The sequence below is a fragment of the Barbus barbus genome, assembly GCF_936440315.1.
Source record: "Barbus barbus genome assembly, chromosome: 29".
NCBI lineage: Eukaryota > Metazoa > Chordata > Actinopteri > Cypriniformes > Cyprinidae > Barbus > Barbus barbus.
In genome coordinates, this window is record NC_136757.1 from 15947715 (window position 1) to 15963057 (window position 15343).

At 36.3% G+C, this 15343-nt stretch overlaps 1 protein-coding gene across 1 annotated transcript; it reads left to right on the forward strand.

Annotated features, from left to right (window-relative positions):
* The first annotated feature begins 949 nt into the window (after positions 1-949).
* LOC306849653 (putative helicase mov-10-B.1) lies at positions 950-14978 on the forward strand. Its single transcript, XM_079384835.1, has 22 exons — positions 950-1433; positions 1616-1718; positions 3610-3812; positions 4581-4819; positions 5054-5303; positions 5411-5536; positions 5660-5822; positions 6414-6568; positions 7063-7242; positions 7352-7499; positions 7649-7816; positions 8794-8891; positions 8999-9096; positions 9184-9282; positions 9357-9459; positions 10195-10312; positions 11604-11795; positions 12538-12609; positions 12701-12826; positions 12907-12995; positions 13121-13239; positions 13694-14978. The coding sequence occupies exons 1-22, from the start codon at positions 1282-1284 to the stop codon at positions 13753-13755; spliced, it is 3063 nt and encodes a 1020-aa protein (XP_079240961.1). The 5' UTR covers positions 950-1281; the 3' UTR covers positions 13756-14978.
* Positions 14979-15343: the final 365 nt, after the last annotated feature.

Below are 15343 nucleotides of genomic sequence, written 5' to 3' on the forward strand. Positions count from 1 at the left end.
CTTGTTGATATCACTTTCGAGTCCAACCAATGGCACGAGAACAACTTTCACTCTCAATCAAACTACCATTACTAGCCAATCAGACTTTTTTTGCTCACCATAAACGAACTGCTCCAGGGTTCGTTTGAAAGCGTGCCGAGACCACCTCTTCAAGGAGGTCTCGGTACGCTTGTTTGGTCCGCTTTTGGTGCTCACCCGAGTGCGATTGCTGCTTTCTCACCTGCCCAAACGAACCGCACCAAGAGGGAAAACGAACTCTAGTGCGATTCAACCGAACTAAATGAGGCAGGTGTGAAAGCACCCTGAGAGTCGCCATTGCCATGGAAACGGGCAGCAAGCAACACAAGGCTAAATGCCTTTGTACATAATATAATTATTAATGTTATCATGTTAATGTGTATAATTATAATAATTGATTATATATATATATATATATATATATATATATATATATATATATATATATATATATATATATAAACACAATACATACTGGACTATATTTCATATCTTAGAAATATTGATGTTGTCATTACATTATAGCTGGTATAGTTACAATATAACACAACTGTCATAAATTAAATTTAAATCATAAAACGAACATTTTTGTGAGAATGTACTATCTGTGCTAGGGAATTAATTTGTAGTTTAATAACATTTTCAATTATAATAAAGTGAGATCAGACAATTGTTTGAAGAAAAACAATACAAAAACCATACAAATACAACACATTGTATTTTCTATAGTAAATTCATAGAAAGTGTCTATGTAATCCTGTCATATTTAGCTCTGTTCAAATACTTCGGTAATGCCACAAAAAAAAAAAAAAAAAAAACAACAACAGAAAAACCACATCATCAAATGGTAAATTCTTGTGATACTGTACAGAAAGTGCTATGGTAATCCTGTCATATTTAGCTCTGCTCATTTGTTGTGTGGTAAATTTATGTAGTACTGCTGCAGTACCACAGGATTACCAGAGGATATTTTTGTAAGAGTTTGTTATAATATTGTACTTTTCGCTTGTTTATTTTTGGCCCCTAGCGCTTAGTACATTTCCTATATGGTTCTCCTTTATGAACAGATGTAAACGAAGGGCACATAATGGGTTTTCATTGTAGAAGAATAATGCAACTGAAGTATATCTTAAGTTTCGTTTCTTCCGTTGTTAACCGCTTCCGCAGAAACAGCTGCGCTTGTTTCATAAAAGGCAGTGTAGATCATAACTGACCTGATATCTGCACATCACCACAGAGCTCACGATACCAGAGCTAAGAAACATGAACAGGAAAAACAGAAAAAATCAACTCTCAAAGGATGATATTCGTGCCGTTGGATTTGACTTTATCGAATTTCTGGAGGAAAGCGAAAGGAGAGACATTACTGACAGAAACATTCTCAAAAACATCTACAATGAAGAGTTCCGACAGAGGTAAACATTTGACATGTTTTCACAGCTTTTTAAATGGTTATCATTTTTATTGCTTATAATATTCCAGTCACTCAAACGATCGATAGAATTTAAACAGGCGTTTATTTAAAGGGGAAGTGCATTATTACTATGTAAACAAACACTATCAGTTTATATTTATTTTCATTCATTTTTATCCACAGGGATGGAGTCAGAGACCCAAACTTCTCTTCAGTCCTCTTTGCATTGAGAAATTGCAGCAAAGCACGCATCACCAGATCAGGACATGCTTACTTTAACACTAATGTAAGAACATTTCTTTTGATTACCACTGCAGTTCTGTTGTGGATGCCTATTTAGTTTGATTTCTGTATTGTCAGTGGCCGTATGTGCTTGGCTTGAATAGAATAGTGTTTTTTTGTGTGTGTGACACACGTCCAGTAACCCAGAGAATCTTAACATGTCTACTATTGTAGACTGTTGCTTTTATGAAAGTTTATCGTCTCGTAATTATGCAGTTTATGTAGCCTATGTAAAGTTTGTAGTATGCAGTAGGAGGAATTCTTTGGAGAAAGACATTAAAAGAGAAAGACACAACATGTGCTCAGCTATTTAGACTCTATTTAGACTATATAGCTCAGCTATATAAAAGCAACTATGAAGAGCATGAGTTATTATTTTTTATAGTCAAACATATCTGCAATAGTTAACCCAAAAATGGTTAACTAGGTAGAATTTCTAGGTAGAATTATTATTCATGAAACAAAATAGTCATGAATAATATGAAACTGATACGACTGGCTTGTCAGATCTGGGGAATTTATGATTTTTTTTGCCCTGTCATAAATTTGAGTTGGTTATACAGGGCTTATCAATACGGAAGGCCTGCTAGTGTGGGGCAAGTGTGACACAGTTTCAAATCAGCTGTTGCAATACTTGGTCTTTCAGGCCAGTTTGTGTTAGAATTGTAAAAATGACTCTTAAAAGCATTGGTATTTAACTATATATATATATATATATATATATAGGCTATATATATTTTGTGTGTGTGTGTGTGTGTGTGTATATATTATATTTTTTGTTATATATGTTGTAATTTTTATATACTTTTATGTTTAGATTTAATTTATTTGTATTTAAGGTTTAGTTTTAGTAATTTTAGTACTTCAACATGTTTCATTTAGTTGCCAAGGAAACATTTCAAGTTTAAGTTTTCTATCTAATATTTGTTTTATTTTATTTCAAGTCGTTTTCACTATGCTCTTTTGTCACTTAATATTTTAATTTGGTGTGTCAATCTGTTAGATTACTTTGTATATAAAACCATGATCTGCACTCACAAAAATAGTTTTATTTTTAGAGTTTTATTTTATATTGATCACCAGTAGGACAAAACACAAACGTTTTGGCTTAGTCTTTCTTAAGTGCATCGAACAATTCAATCCCTCCACCCATTTTTTAAATGATTAATTATATTGACATCATCATTCATTAACCAATGTTTAATCTCTAAAAACACACATTTTACAGGTGCATCTCAAAATTAGAATATCATGGAAAAAGTTCATCAGCAGAGCCACAGGCTGATCGCTTCCATGCCACACCTCTGATGCTGGAGTTTGTGCTAAAGGAGTCCCGACCAAGTATTGAGTGCAGAAATGAACATACTTTAAACAACTTGAACTTTTCTGTTTTGCAAATCCTTTTTTTGATTGATCTTAGGAAATATTCTAATATTTTGAGATACTGATTTTTGACTTTCATTAGCTGTAAGCTCTAATCATCAAAATTAAAACAAAAAAACTTTTGAAATATTTTACCTTACATGTAATGAATCTAAAATATATATGAAAGTTTCACTTTTTCACAATATTCTAATTTTTTGAGATGCAATTCTAATTATTTGTGTACAACACAAACCTTGATGTCATCAATATAATTAATGCGCTAAAAAAAACACTATTTTTGTGAATGCGGATCATGATTTTATATAATAAGCTTTATTTCAGTTACCAAAATTTAGCAAAAATCTGAAATACTGGACCAACCAAAAAAATCAAGTAATGATCAATTACATGTGGTGTTTTTTGTTGCTTTGTCTTTAAGACTTATATGTAAATACTCTTCATATGTGAACTGAGAAACTGAGCTGCAGGTTAGTAATGGGGCATTTCAATTTCTAATGGGGCATTTCTAGGTCCGAGTGCTGCACGATCAGTGGTTTAGACCCCATCGCAGACAACAAAACCAGGCTACTCCCCCTCTGAGTAATGGTAGCTCACCGCCACCCTCTAGTGCCCAGGTTCCTGACCCACCGTCAGTGTCAGGGCCAGAAGATGGAGTCAGAGGAAGGAGAAAACTGTCAAAAGCCCTCCTGAAGAGAATAAACACTACAGAAAGGTGAGCTGATCTGAATGATAGGTACAAACCAATCTCAGAAAATACACAGAATTCACGTCTATCTTTAATTAGTCCCTTGCTACCTCCGTGGTTCCCACCTCATTTAAAAAATCCGTAATAATCCCTGTGCCTAAGAACAATAAACCCTCTTGCCTGAATGACTATCGCCCAGTTGCCCTCAAATCATCCTGGTAACCGTCTATTCACTTTGCTTCCATCTGGTAAGCGCTTCTGTAGCCTGATGGCAAAAACTGAGAGACTTAGGAGGAGCTTCTTCCCCCAGGTCATCAGGCTCCTAAACTCTAACTCTGTGTCATAACATCACTTGACTCCATGTAAATATCACTATATCAATAAGCTATTCATAATTTTTTCTACCTCATATTGCTGCTATTCTAATACCCTGTGCAACTTTTTTGCACATTCCTGTTATATTACTATTTATGTCAACAACATACTGACCTGCACATTTATATTTATATATTTTTTATCTTTTATTTTATTATTTTTCTTAATATTTGCATTCTACACAATTGCACTGTCCTTGGAGCGGACCTGACTTACATTTCACTGCTGGTTATACTCTGTATAATTGTGTATGTGACGAATAAAAATCTTGAATCTTGTGAATGTGAAATACAAAGAGTATCACCTTCATACATTACACCCTGCTGTCATTTACAATGTAGTATTGTTCTTTGGATCCCCATGTAATATTTTACAACATCTGAGTTTCAAAAGCTCTGTTGCTGCTCTTTTCCTTCCCAGGACTGTGTTTATCGCTGATAAAAGTGGGGTGCGGGTGACCTCAGAGCTGCAGATAGAGGATGGCATAATTCATCTGTTTGTGGAGAAGGAAGAAATTCGTGAACTAAAGCTGTTTGTGGAGAACACGGGTCAGGATCCTGTGTATTTCACATACTACACTGCTCTTCACTGGCTGCAGTATTTCACTCTGGTAGACAGCAGAAGAGTCACACGTAACAATCCACTCCGTCTGGAGCCATGTGAGTGCGACCAAACTGTACAGGAGAAACTGGTGTCGGTGTTGTTTTTAGGTTTCATTTGGTATCATGCTAGTCTCTGACTTTTTGATGTAGTATAAATACTAGAAAATGTTTTTTGGAGCCACTGTGCAGTGGTTAGCATACATGCCCTTGACATCTTGGGCTGTGATGCTAAGGTAAGTGTCACAGGTTTGAACCCAACTTGTTGCTCTCTCTCTCTCTCATTTTTGAAAGGTGAGAAGTATGAGGTGACCTTAAGATTCAAAGCAGAACAGATAGGAGTCTATCCTGCCACGCTGGCATTTGAGTTCAAGGAAAACACCCAACCCACCACCCGTCCTTTCCACATTGTTCGGTTCCTTCAGGCAGAATACAGATCCGAGCTTGCAGCTCTGCTGGGTCCAACAGAACCATTCAGACATAAGAGGCTTGAGACATATGAACCTGCGAGGTGCAACATAGATGAGGGGGTTCCACCTGAGAGGTGAAAGAAAAAAACACTCTTTTTAAGAATTAAATACTTTTTTTTTTCTTTCTGTGTTTATATTTGTATAGAAATCATTCATTTGCATGATTTTCTCTCATTTGCAGTTTTGCTCGAAACTTTTTGAAGTTTGTAGTGCCACTGGATAACTACACTCGTCCTTCTTACATCTCTAAATTAGCCGAGGTCCTAAAAGGCAGCCGTTCAGAAAAGGCAGAGCTCCAGGAACAGAAGTTAGTGATCTCTAGTTGTGCTTTTAGATCTTAGACCTGTTAGTGAATGGTCCAGAATCAGCTCTCTGAATTAACATGTATAGTAGAAGCTACTGTTCCCCTTGTGTGTTTGGTGGTTTTTAGGTCACTGCTGGAGAGTGATCTGGGTTTTCATAACTATATGGAGCGCTTTGATTTACTACTGTACCTGGAGGAAGATCAAATGCGTCTAGACATCAAGAGGTATAACAAAGATGATGTGTCCATGGTGAAAGACCATGAGAACAAACGACTACTGGTCTTAGAGGTGAGTGGCATTGTTTTATTGCCTATTATTAAAGCGTGTGATTGTGGTTGCATCCGAAAGCTGAAAATTCTGCCTTTGGAGGATGTCTACAGTACATCTGATTTTTGAAGGCAGCATAGATGTTGATATCCCACAATCCTTTGTGTTCAATTCTGTGACAGTTGAGCTAAAAAATAAAGATGTAATCTGAAAGTTGCAGTTGGTGGTCATTTTGTGTGTAAATGTCCATTTTTGATTGTTCCACTTGTTACACTTTTGATGTAATTTCTAGCAGAAAATTTGTATTGTAGTAATTAAACATTCTCTAAGTTATCACCAAAACTATATATTTTGTTGTAGATCATTAAACTGCTATGCTGCCTCGGAAGTCTTGTGTGAAATTAGTTTCACAAAGTACCTTTGTGCGCAAACAAACACTGCCTGCAAAGTCATTGTCTGATAGGGTTGACACATGCGTGGCTCTTAAAGGGACAGTGCACCCAATTATTTACTTAAATTTGTTAATAGTAAATTTACTACAAGTAATGTGTTTTTTTATTCATTGGAAAGTATAATGTGTTGTGGTCATTTAATTCATTTGTTATGTTAAAGCTCCCTGGTGTATCAGAGAACAGACCATCGGTCCTGAGGGGAGATCACCTGCTTCTCACCAAGAGTGAGGAGGTCCAACTCTCAACTGTGACCAAATACAAAGGCTACGTCCACAGAGTGGAACTGGATCAGGTCAAACTGGGCTTCTCTGGACGGTATGAAGTATGAGGAGTTGTCATTGAATGTCAGATGTCATTTGAACATCAGAACATTGAAGGAGTATTAACTAAAACAGGGTTGATATTGTCAAAAATCAAAGCATACTGTAAATTCCAGAACGCAAAACTGGGGCCAGTGCAGACTTAATTTCTTAATTAGCTCAGACTTAATTAGCACTATTTCTCAGTTCACATGTAAAGACTATTGACATATAGAAATCTGATTACTGTTAATAATAAGATTACTGTTTTACTGTATTTTTGTTGACAAATAAATGCAGCCTTGGTGAGCATGAGAGACCTTTTAAAAACACAAAACAATCTTACAGACCCTAAAATTTGAAAGATAGAGTCAAACATTAAATGCTTCACATACTCAAGGTTTACAAACATTATGCCATGTTCACTTTATCTTATTTTGCATATTTATTTAAAGACCAGATTTTAACTTTGTATATATGTGTGTGTGTGTGTGTGTATTATGTTTAAAGGCTGCTTGACGGTTTCATAGATAAGATGAAATTCCGTGTGGAGTTCACAGTGAATCGTCTCCCGTTAAAACTGCAACACAGAGCAGTACACATGGCGGTCCAGCACGAGCTCAGAGATGTGCTGTTCCCTGTGGGCTCAAGGAGCGTGACCCCTGAGTCTCCACCTGCACGCTGCACTCGGTAAGATGCATCTGTACTGAACTTATGCAACAAATTCAAATTTTAGTGAAACACTATGGAATACTTAAGCTGGATGTGTATTTGTGTGTGTGTGTGGGGGTGTCTATAGGCTCTTTGATCAAAAGCTGGACAAGAACACTGAACAGAAAGATGCAGTATGCAACATTGTGGCTGGTACGTCCAAGCCGGCACCGTACTTGGTGTTTGGACCTCCTGGCACTGGTAAAACTGTCACGTTAGTGGAGGCCATCAAACAGGTAAAGCTGGTTATCATACTCAAATAAATATACACCTAACAGACACACCTACATGCAAATCATCTCATCGTGTCTGTATGCAAAATTGAAAAAGCAGAACAGCTGTTGTAATTGATTTTTTCTTCTTTCTTTTATCTTTCATCTCGCAGGTGGAGAAGAATATACCTGGTGCCTACATCCTAGCTTGTGCTCCATCTAACAGTGCAGCTGATCAACTATGTGAAAAGCTGATCACTAGTCAACATGTTGATGCACAGAAGATATACAGAGTCTATGCTAGCTCACGCAATCCAAAAGCTATCCCTAAAGTTCTAGAGGTTAGTGCTTGTCTGATTTTATTTTTTAATTAAAGGTTTGATTAAGTGAATTAAATAAAAAATACAAAGATTTGATGGAAAATATAAAATAAAAATGGTCCATTGTTAAATTTTTTTAAACAAAATTCCACATGGACTAAATATAAATATTTAAATAAAATAAGTGAAAAATAAGTCAATTGTATCACTCAGTTCTGGTTTACGTAGCCATAATTGGGGGGGGGGGGGGGGGGGAATACATTGCAAAGTTAAATGTAAAAATGTTACCAAAGCTTACAGGGCCCAATGTGTTCGTGTAACATTTTGAAATACTGTTTGAAACCTACTGTAGTCTTTAAATCGTTTGCTCAAAAGGCTAAAGTGAATGCATGATATATATATTTTTTAAGTTCATATTCATTTTTTAAAGTGCTAGTTCACCCAAAAATGAAAATTAGCCTGTCTTTTACTCACCTTCGAGGCATCCTAGGTGTATATGACTTTCTTCTTTCAGACGAATCTAGTTGCAGTAATATTAAAAAATGTCCTGGCTATTCCAAGCGTTATCATTGCAGTCAGCGGGTGTTTCTGTTAAACAGTCCACAAGACGTCATATAAAGCGCACGCATCCATAATAAAATGTGCCTCACAGTTGAACAGAAACACCCGCCAACTGCAATGATAAAGCTTGGAATAGCCAGGACAATTTTTAATATCACTCTGATATGATTCGTCTGAAAGAAGAAAGTCATATACACCTAGGATGCCTCGAGGGTGAGTAAAACAGACTAATTTAAATTTTTGGCTAAATTAACCCTTTAATAACAGCAATTTGTAGGCAGAATATGACATTCTTTTAACTCATCAAAATGTAATGTAAATACTATAGTTTAATGTAAATAGTGAGAGAGAGAGTAGAGAGATGTTTTGAGAATGAGTTTTGTGTTTGTGTAGTTTTTGTTTTTGTTGTTATTGTTTGACTGTCTTTTTGTCTTTAGAAAAACAGTAATGTGGAGGGAAACACAATTATTTTCCCATGTAAAGAGGATCTAATGTCCTACAAGATCCTAGTAAGCACTCTGGTCTCCGCTGGCAGGTGAGGGACTTCATCTTCTGCAAACACAATGAACTCACTCTCTCCCACATACACATCATAGCAGTCAAAAGATAAAGAGTGTTTACTGTATGTGTGTGTGTTGGTAGGCTGGTCAGTGGGGGTTTTCCTGTAGGTCATTTTTCACACATCTTTGTTGATGAGGCAGGACATGCTGTGGAGCCAGAGGCCATCATCAGTGTGGCAGGTGGACCGCTTAACAGAATAACATGAAAACCATAAGATCTTTCATTTAAGATCAGTCTGTGGTAGCATTTCATTCATGTGTGTTTAGGACTGCTGAATCCAAAGACTGGACAGCTTGTTTTGGCTGGAGATCCCAAGCAGCTGGGGCCAATCCTGAGATCTCCTTTTGCCATTAAATACGGACTTGGTGAGATGAGTAAAGACACACATACAATACACACTCAATTCACGTTGTAATTTACTTTGTAAATGTGTTTGTAGGTCTTTCCTTGCTGGAGAGGCTGATGACACAGAATGGACTTTACCAGAAAGGTAGTACTGGATACGACAACCGTTATGTAACCAAGCTGCTGCGGAACTACAGGTAAAATCTGAATAATCTGCAAAACAACAAATTGACTAGTTGTCTGACCAGCTTGTTGACTAGTTGTTCTTTAAGAAGCCTTGAACAATAAGCTCTGAATAGGGTCCAACTGAGGGAAAAAATAGCTTGATGGAGCACAAAGTTCTCAAGGCTGAACAAAACTATTTTGAACTTGTCTTGGTAAAATTTCTGATATATGTAAAGAGAGTTTCAGCGACGTATAGAGGATAATCAAAAATTCTTAGACCTTTGTGTGGAGGGAGTATAGATGGTTATGAATGAACAACAAATACCAGCTAGAGCCATTTGTCTTTTTGATGTAGTAGTTTTGACTTGTAGCCAGGAGCCAGTAAGAGTAGAAAAGATAGGGGCACAGGCCAGTATAAAGAAGTAAACAAATAACCTTGAACATAGATTTGACTCCTGGCCATGAATGAACATGGGAACCAGAAGAAGCTGCTGTGTTTCTGGGTTTTTGCTGTGCAGAAAAAAGCAGCGGACAGGATGCCATGTGAAAAGTTTGTGTGTGTAAAATAGATTGGGATAGGCCCTATCCGAAATGAGTTTGGAACACCTCATGCATCTTGAATCAGATGTGGGATTTCTACCTCAAAATGACACATGCTTCTTACTTTGATATTTTGTATGTACATTTAAATGAGTCTGAATCCGTTTCAGCACCACTGATTCACATGTCTCTAATTCACATTTTTCTTTCTCTCTCTATCTCTCCAGGTCTCATCCATCCATTCTGAAGATTCCTAATGAGCTGTTCTATGATGGGGAGTTGGTGGCATGTGCAGATGAGATCATCTCCCGTCAGTACTGCACCTGGGAGCACCTGCCAAAAAGTGTATGAGACATCCCAGACACACACACACACACACCTGATAAACAGCAGTTCAGGAATGGCAAGACAATGGTTGTCCCAATACCCACATGTGCAGTGTAGCGCTTGAACATTTGTCTGTGTACTTGCATGACGTATTTCCTGTAATTGGCTCAAGTGTTCAAGTAGGCATGTAGAACTTTTGACTTTTCTTTTGACTGTTTTACTCAATTAAGTGGTAAAAAAAAAGCAGTTGCAAATGTTTTAAAAATACACATACTCATCTCTGAAACAAATACAATGTTCATCACTTCACATTTTATTACCAAATTAAGCGACAGCTGAAACCTTTAAGAAAATAACCTTTGCTTTCTCTTTCTCTCTCTCTTTCTAGCTTGTACTAATCTGAACAATGCCTGAAACTTTGTATTAACAGCTCTTCCTGTGTTTATTTGCCTCTTTATGATGAATCTCTTGTTGTATTCCTCAGTTGAATAAGTTGGGATACACATAGCAGGGTTTCTGCAGTCCTTAAAAAATCTTACATTTGGTTTGCTAAAATTTAAGACCATAAAGAGCCTTAAACAGTATAGCACAAGTACTAATTATACTCCCTGCGATATGGATATGTGATTATTAAACATCAAAAGGCTATGATTCAATTAAATAAATGTGAATACGATTGCTTATGATGCACCATTGATAAACTGACAATGTTTACATTATGGTTTTTATATTATTTTGTAGATGGTTGTGTGTCTCTCATCTTCTTTAATGAGCAGCTGGAAGTAGTGAAGCATAGACATTACAAAATAAGAATGATTTATTTTGAAAGTGTGTGGGTTTTTTCCGTACCGGAATGTTTTATTAATTTTATTTGCGCAGGTCTTAAAAAAGGTCTTAAAGCCTTAAATTTGATTTCGAAAACCTGCTTGGCTTCAAATACCGCTCCCATTCACTTTTTAACATGCAGTTCACCTCCTCCTCAAGTGGTATCCGGTCACACATGCCCGCACACACACTAATCATCAGCGTAAGGAATTTGAAGGCCAGAAACTGAGATAACAGCCTTTTTGAACTTGGAATTAATGGTTACATTCGGTGCTTAAGAATGTGTGACTTTTTTTTTTTTCATTAACCAGTCTCCACTTGTTCTTTGTAATGCTTATGTTACTGTTGATATCTAGAAAGTTCAACACAAAGACCTCTTTTTGATTGGGTTGTTGTTTTGCACTGATAATTATAGTATGGGTTTCCCTTTGAACATTTTGTACCTTCTGGAGATGTCACATTGTGCTCTGTGCTGTATTTTCAGGGATTTCCTGTGATTTTCCATGGAGTGATTGGAAAGGATGAAAGAGAGTCCAACAGCCCCTCCTTTTTCAACACTTCTGAAATTGATATCATAATTGACTACCTGAATAAACTGCTCCTGACACAGGCCAAGAAGGGCATTGCAAAAATCTCCCCCAAAGAGATTGGCATTATCGCACCCTACAGGAAACAGGTGAAAATACCTTTTTAACGGCTCAGCTACAGCAAACGTGATGCATAATGTGCAAGCACAATGCAGTTAGTAGTACCAAGTATATCCTAAAGAAACTTTGTTTGCAGAGATACAACACCATTCAAAAATTTGTAGTTGGTAAGATTTGTTTGAAAGAAGTATCTTATACTACAGTCAAAACAATTAAAATAACTGTTAACTTTCTATTTTAAAATTAAAATGTATATTCTAAAATGTAATGATGGCAAAGCTGAATTTTCAGCCTCCATTACTCCAGTCTTCTTTCAGAAATTATTCTAATATGCTGATTTACTGCTGTGGTGCTTAATATTTTTTCAAGAAAACATGAGGCTTTTTTCAAGATGAATAGAAAGTTCAAATGTATGTATTTGAAATAAAAATCTTTTGTAACGTGACAAATGTCTGTACTTTTGATCAATTGAATGGGTCCTTTCTAAATAAATTCAATAAAATGAAAATATCAATATCTTACAAAAAGTACTAGTGCCAAACTTTTGAATGGTAGTGTAAATACATAAGTCTGTACTTATGGACAGTCAGAAATATCTACACACATTTTCTACTGTTTGTTCGCCACACAACCGTTCACAAAGACTGCTGGCTGTTATTCAAACAAGCTAAACTTTGTTTTTATGCAGATCATCGTTATGCAGATTTTTTTCTCACGAGTGTTCACTCTGGTTTTATTTTTTTATTGTACATATCTGTTTTATTTATACAGGTGGAGAAAATCAGGAAGGCCATCAAGATGCACAGGGAGCTTAAATCCTGTTTGGGAATTGAAGAGCTGAAGGTCAGCATGAGTCTGGGATACACTCTGTTATCCGTTCTCATCCTTGTCACGACACGTGAGCAAAAACATGACTATTGTGTTTGTTATGTAGGTTGGCTCTGTGGAGGAGTTTCAAGGCCAGGAGAGGAAAGTGATCATTGTGTCAACTGTTCGCAGCGACAAGAAACACATCATTTTGGATGAAACATTCAGCATTGGGTTTCTGAAGAATGAGAAGGTAGTGTCTGACACATGACAATACACCACACAGAAGTCTACCGAACAAAGCTGTTTCACCTCTTGCTTTCTCTTCTCCAGAGATTCAATGTGGCAGTGACGAGAGCAAAATCCCTGCTCATTATGGTGGGAAACCCCATCATTCTACGGACAGATGCAACCTGGGGCAGGTATATAAACTTCCAGCTAACACGTTCATAAAATGCATATAATACTCTTTATATGATTTCTGGACATGTTGGGGGTTGATGTTGCGAGTTATCTTTTTTAACTTTGTTGATCTGTATGTTTGTAGGTTTATTAATTACTGCATTGAGGAGGGAGGTTATAAAGGATATGATATTTCCAACTTGGAGGAAACAGAGGCGGTTATTGAGCGCTTGCTCGCACTAAACATCTGTGAGGAGATCATAGGTAAGACATGGCTTTAATTAAAGTACGGTCACACTAGACTTTGCACCTCATTTGCTTCCATTAATGCAGAGTAGGAAATGCAAGCTTAAGGTAGTCTATTGCTGAAGTTTAAATGTAGTGAACTGTGATCTGGGAATTTGCATAAAGAGATATATTTGAACATTTTTAATGTACTGTTTTTATAATTGATTATTTAATAAAAGTGGCCCAAGAGCGTGACATCACATCCTGTTTCCCATTTTGTTTGTCTCAAGGCATTTTGTGTACTTAAAGCCTTGTGTAACTATCTCTTACTGACAGGTTATACAGTATAAATAAATACAAAACAAATTGGGTCTGTAACATTTTTCTTTTTATTAAATTCACATTAAATTGGTCAAAAGGGACAGTAGAGACAATTATAACTTATAAATCTTGAACCAAGTTCTAACTGTCATGTTCTTTTTCATCCTAGTGGAAACAGAGGAGAGTATGGTCCAGCAATATCAGAATCCTGAGTGGAGACATGACCATTAAATGAAGTGCCATTATTAAAGTGTCTCCCAGTCAGTCCCTCTCATTAGCATAACCACACCCCTTTCCCTTCCTCTTGCTGAAGTTAGACTGGGAAAGTCTAAATGAACTTGGAAGTTTAATTTTAAAGCCAAAACTGTACTATGATATATAAATATTGCATTAAAATAAAGGGGTAAAACATTTTTTTAGAAATCAGTGCTGCATGATTAGAGAAAATAGAGAAAAGTAGCTGTGGCGTGCCCTTTTGCCAAAAAGTTTGAGAAACTTCAACACCCATAATACACTGTGCTCATTGCTGTCCAAAGCATGTGCAGGAATACAAAGATGCAAATAAATAAACCGGGAGATCTGGGTGCAGCTTACATGGGGAACCAATACACATTGTTCATTTACATATAGAACTGAAAGTGTAACAATATAAATCTGTCCTTTAATCTCAGGGCTTTGTATGCAATGTTGCCTATATTGATTGAAAAGTTGTATTCGATTTTTTAAAGAAAATGCATTCATCTGATGTCATGGACAGATGGAACACATGGTTGATAAGTCGCTGATTACTGCCCTAAAATAAGTGCCTTGTTTTATAAAATTACCAAACATCAGAAATGTTATTGTATTAATGCTTAATTGATGGTTGTAATGGTTTTGTTTGTGTCTGGAAATTGCATATGGAGTTGGAGGTTTACATCAGTGCATTGTCAAACACATCATTAAACAATCGTGGACTTAATTTCAAAGACTTTTGAATGAAGTAAATACATTTTACAACATGTAAAATGGAGGATATTGAATCACAATTGAATGCAAATTTTGGAGACATGTTATTACTTCTATCAAACCTGTCAACACACTCAGAATTAGGCATTACCTTCAAATTTTACTACATGCCATGACGCATAATTTGAAAATAAAAAGTATAATGTGTATGTATTGACCATGAAACTGTATTATGCATTATTTCCTTGCTAAGGAATTATTTAGTTGTTATTTTTTCACTTGTATTATATACAAAGTTGTTGTCATCCTGAAGTAAAACATGAAAATATGATATCAGAATTTTGTTCTGCATATTTTAGTTTCTGTTGTTGAATTCATGGAATGTGTCGCCACATTAAGTTATCATGAATTATATAATAAAAACTTATCGTCTTCAGAGGATAAATGATAGTCATCGAACTAGTAGACTGCATGTGTTTCATTGATATGATTTGCTCACTTTCAGTAAAACAAAATAAAATAAAGCATGTATTATGTTGCCAGTCATATAAAGTTTACATGAAAGGGAAGCCTTCATAAAGGCAACCTGTGACACCTAAGCAAATAATCCTGACTTGTTGTAGAATCATAACTTTGATTTGCCAACTTGATGTTGACGTGCCTATTTCAGTGGCTCCATCTGCAGCGCTGCGCTCTGATCAGCATGGGCCGTAACTCTCTGGACGCTACAGTTGCGTTTATTCTGATCATTGTGAAACATTTGTGTTGGGAATACTTGCACAGTTACATTTATACATTTCATAACATATTTTCCTTCCACGTATGGGAGGAATGGGTATATCGTGAAAGGATCCTGTAGGTTTAACCCACC

Coding starts and splice junctions, on each gene's coding strand:
- LOC306849653 (XM_079384835.1), top strand. CDS start 1,282: ATGAACAGGAAAAACAGAAAAAATCAACTCTCAAAGGATGATATTCGT. Junction 1,434..1,615: donor AATGAAGAGTTCCGACAGAG/GTAAACATTTGA, acceptor TTTTATCCACAG/GGATGGAGTCAGAGACCCAA. Junction 12,996..13,120: donor ACAGATGCAACCTGGGGCAG/GTATATAAACTT, acceptor GTATGTTTGTAG/GTTTATTAATTACTGCATTG.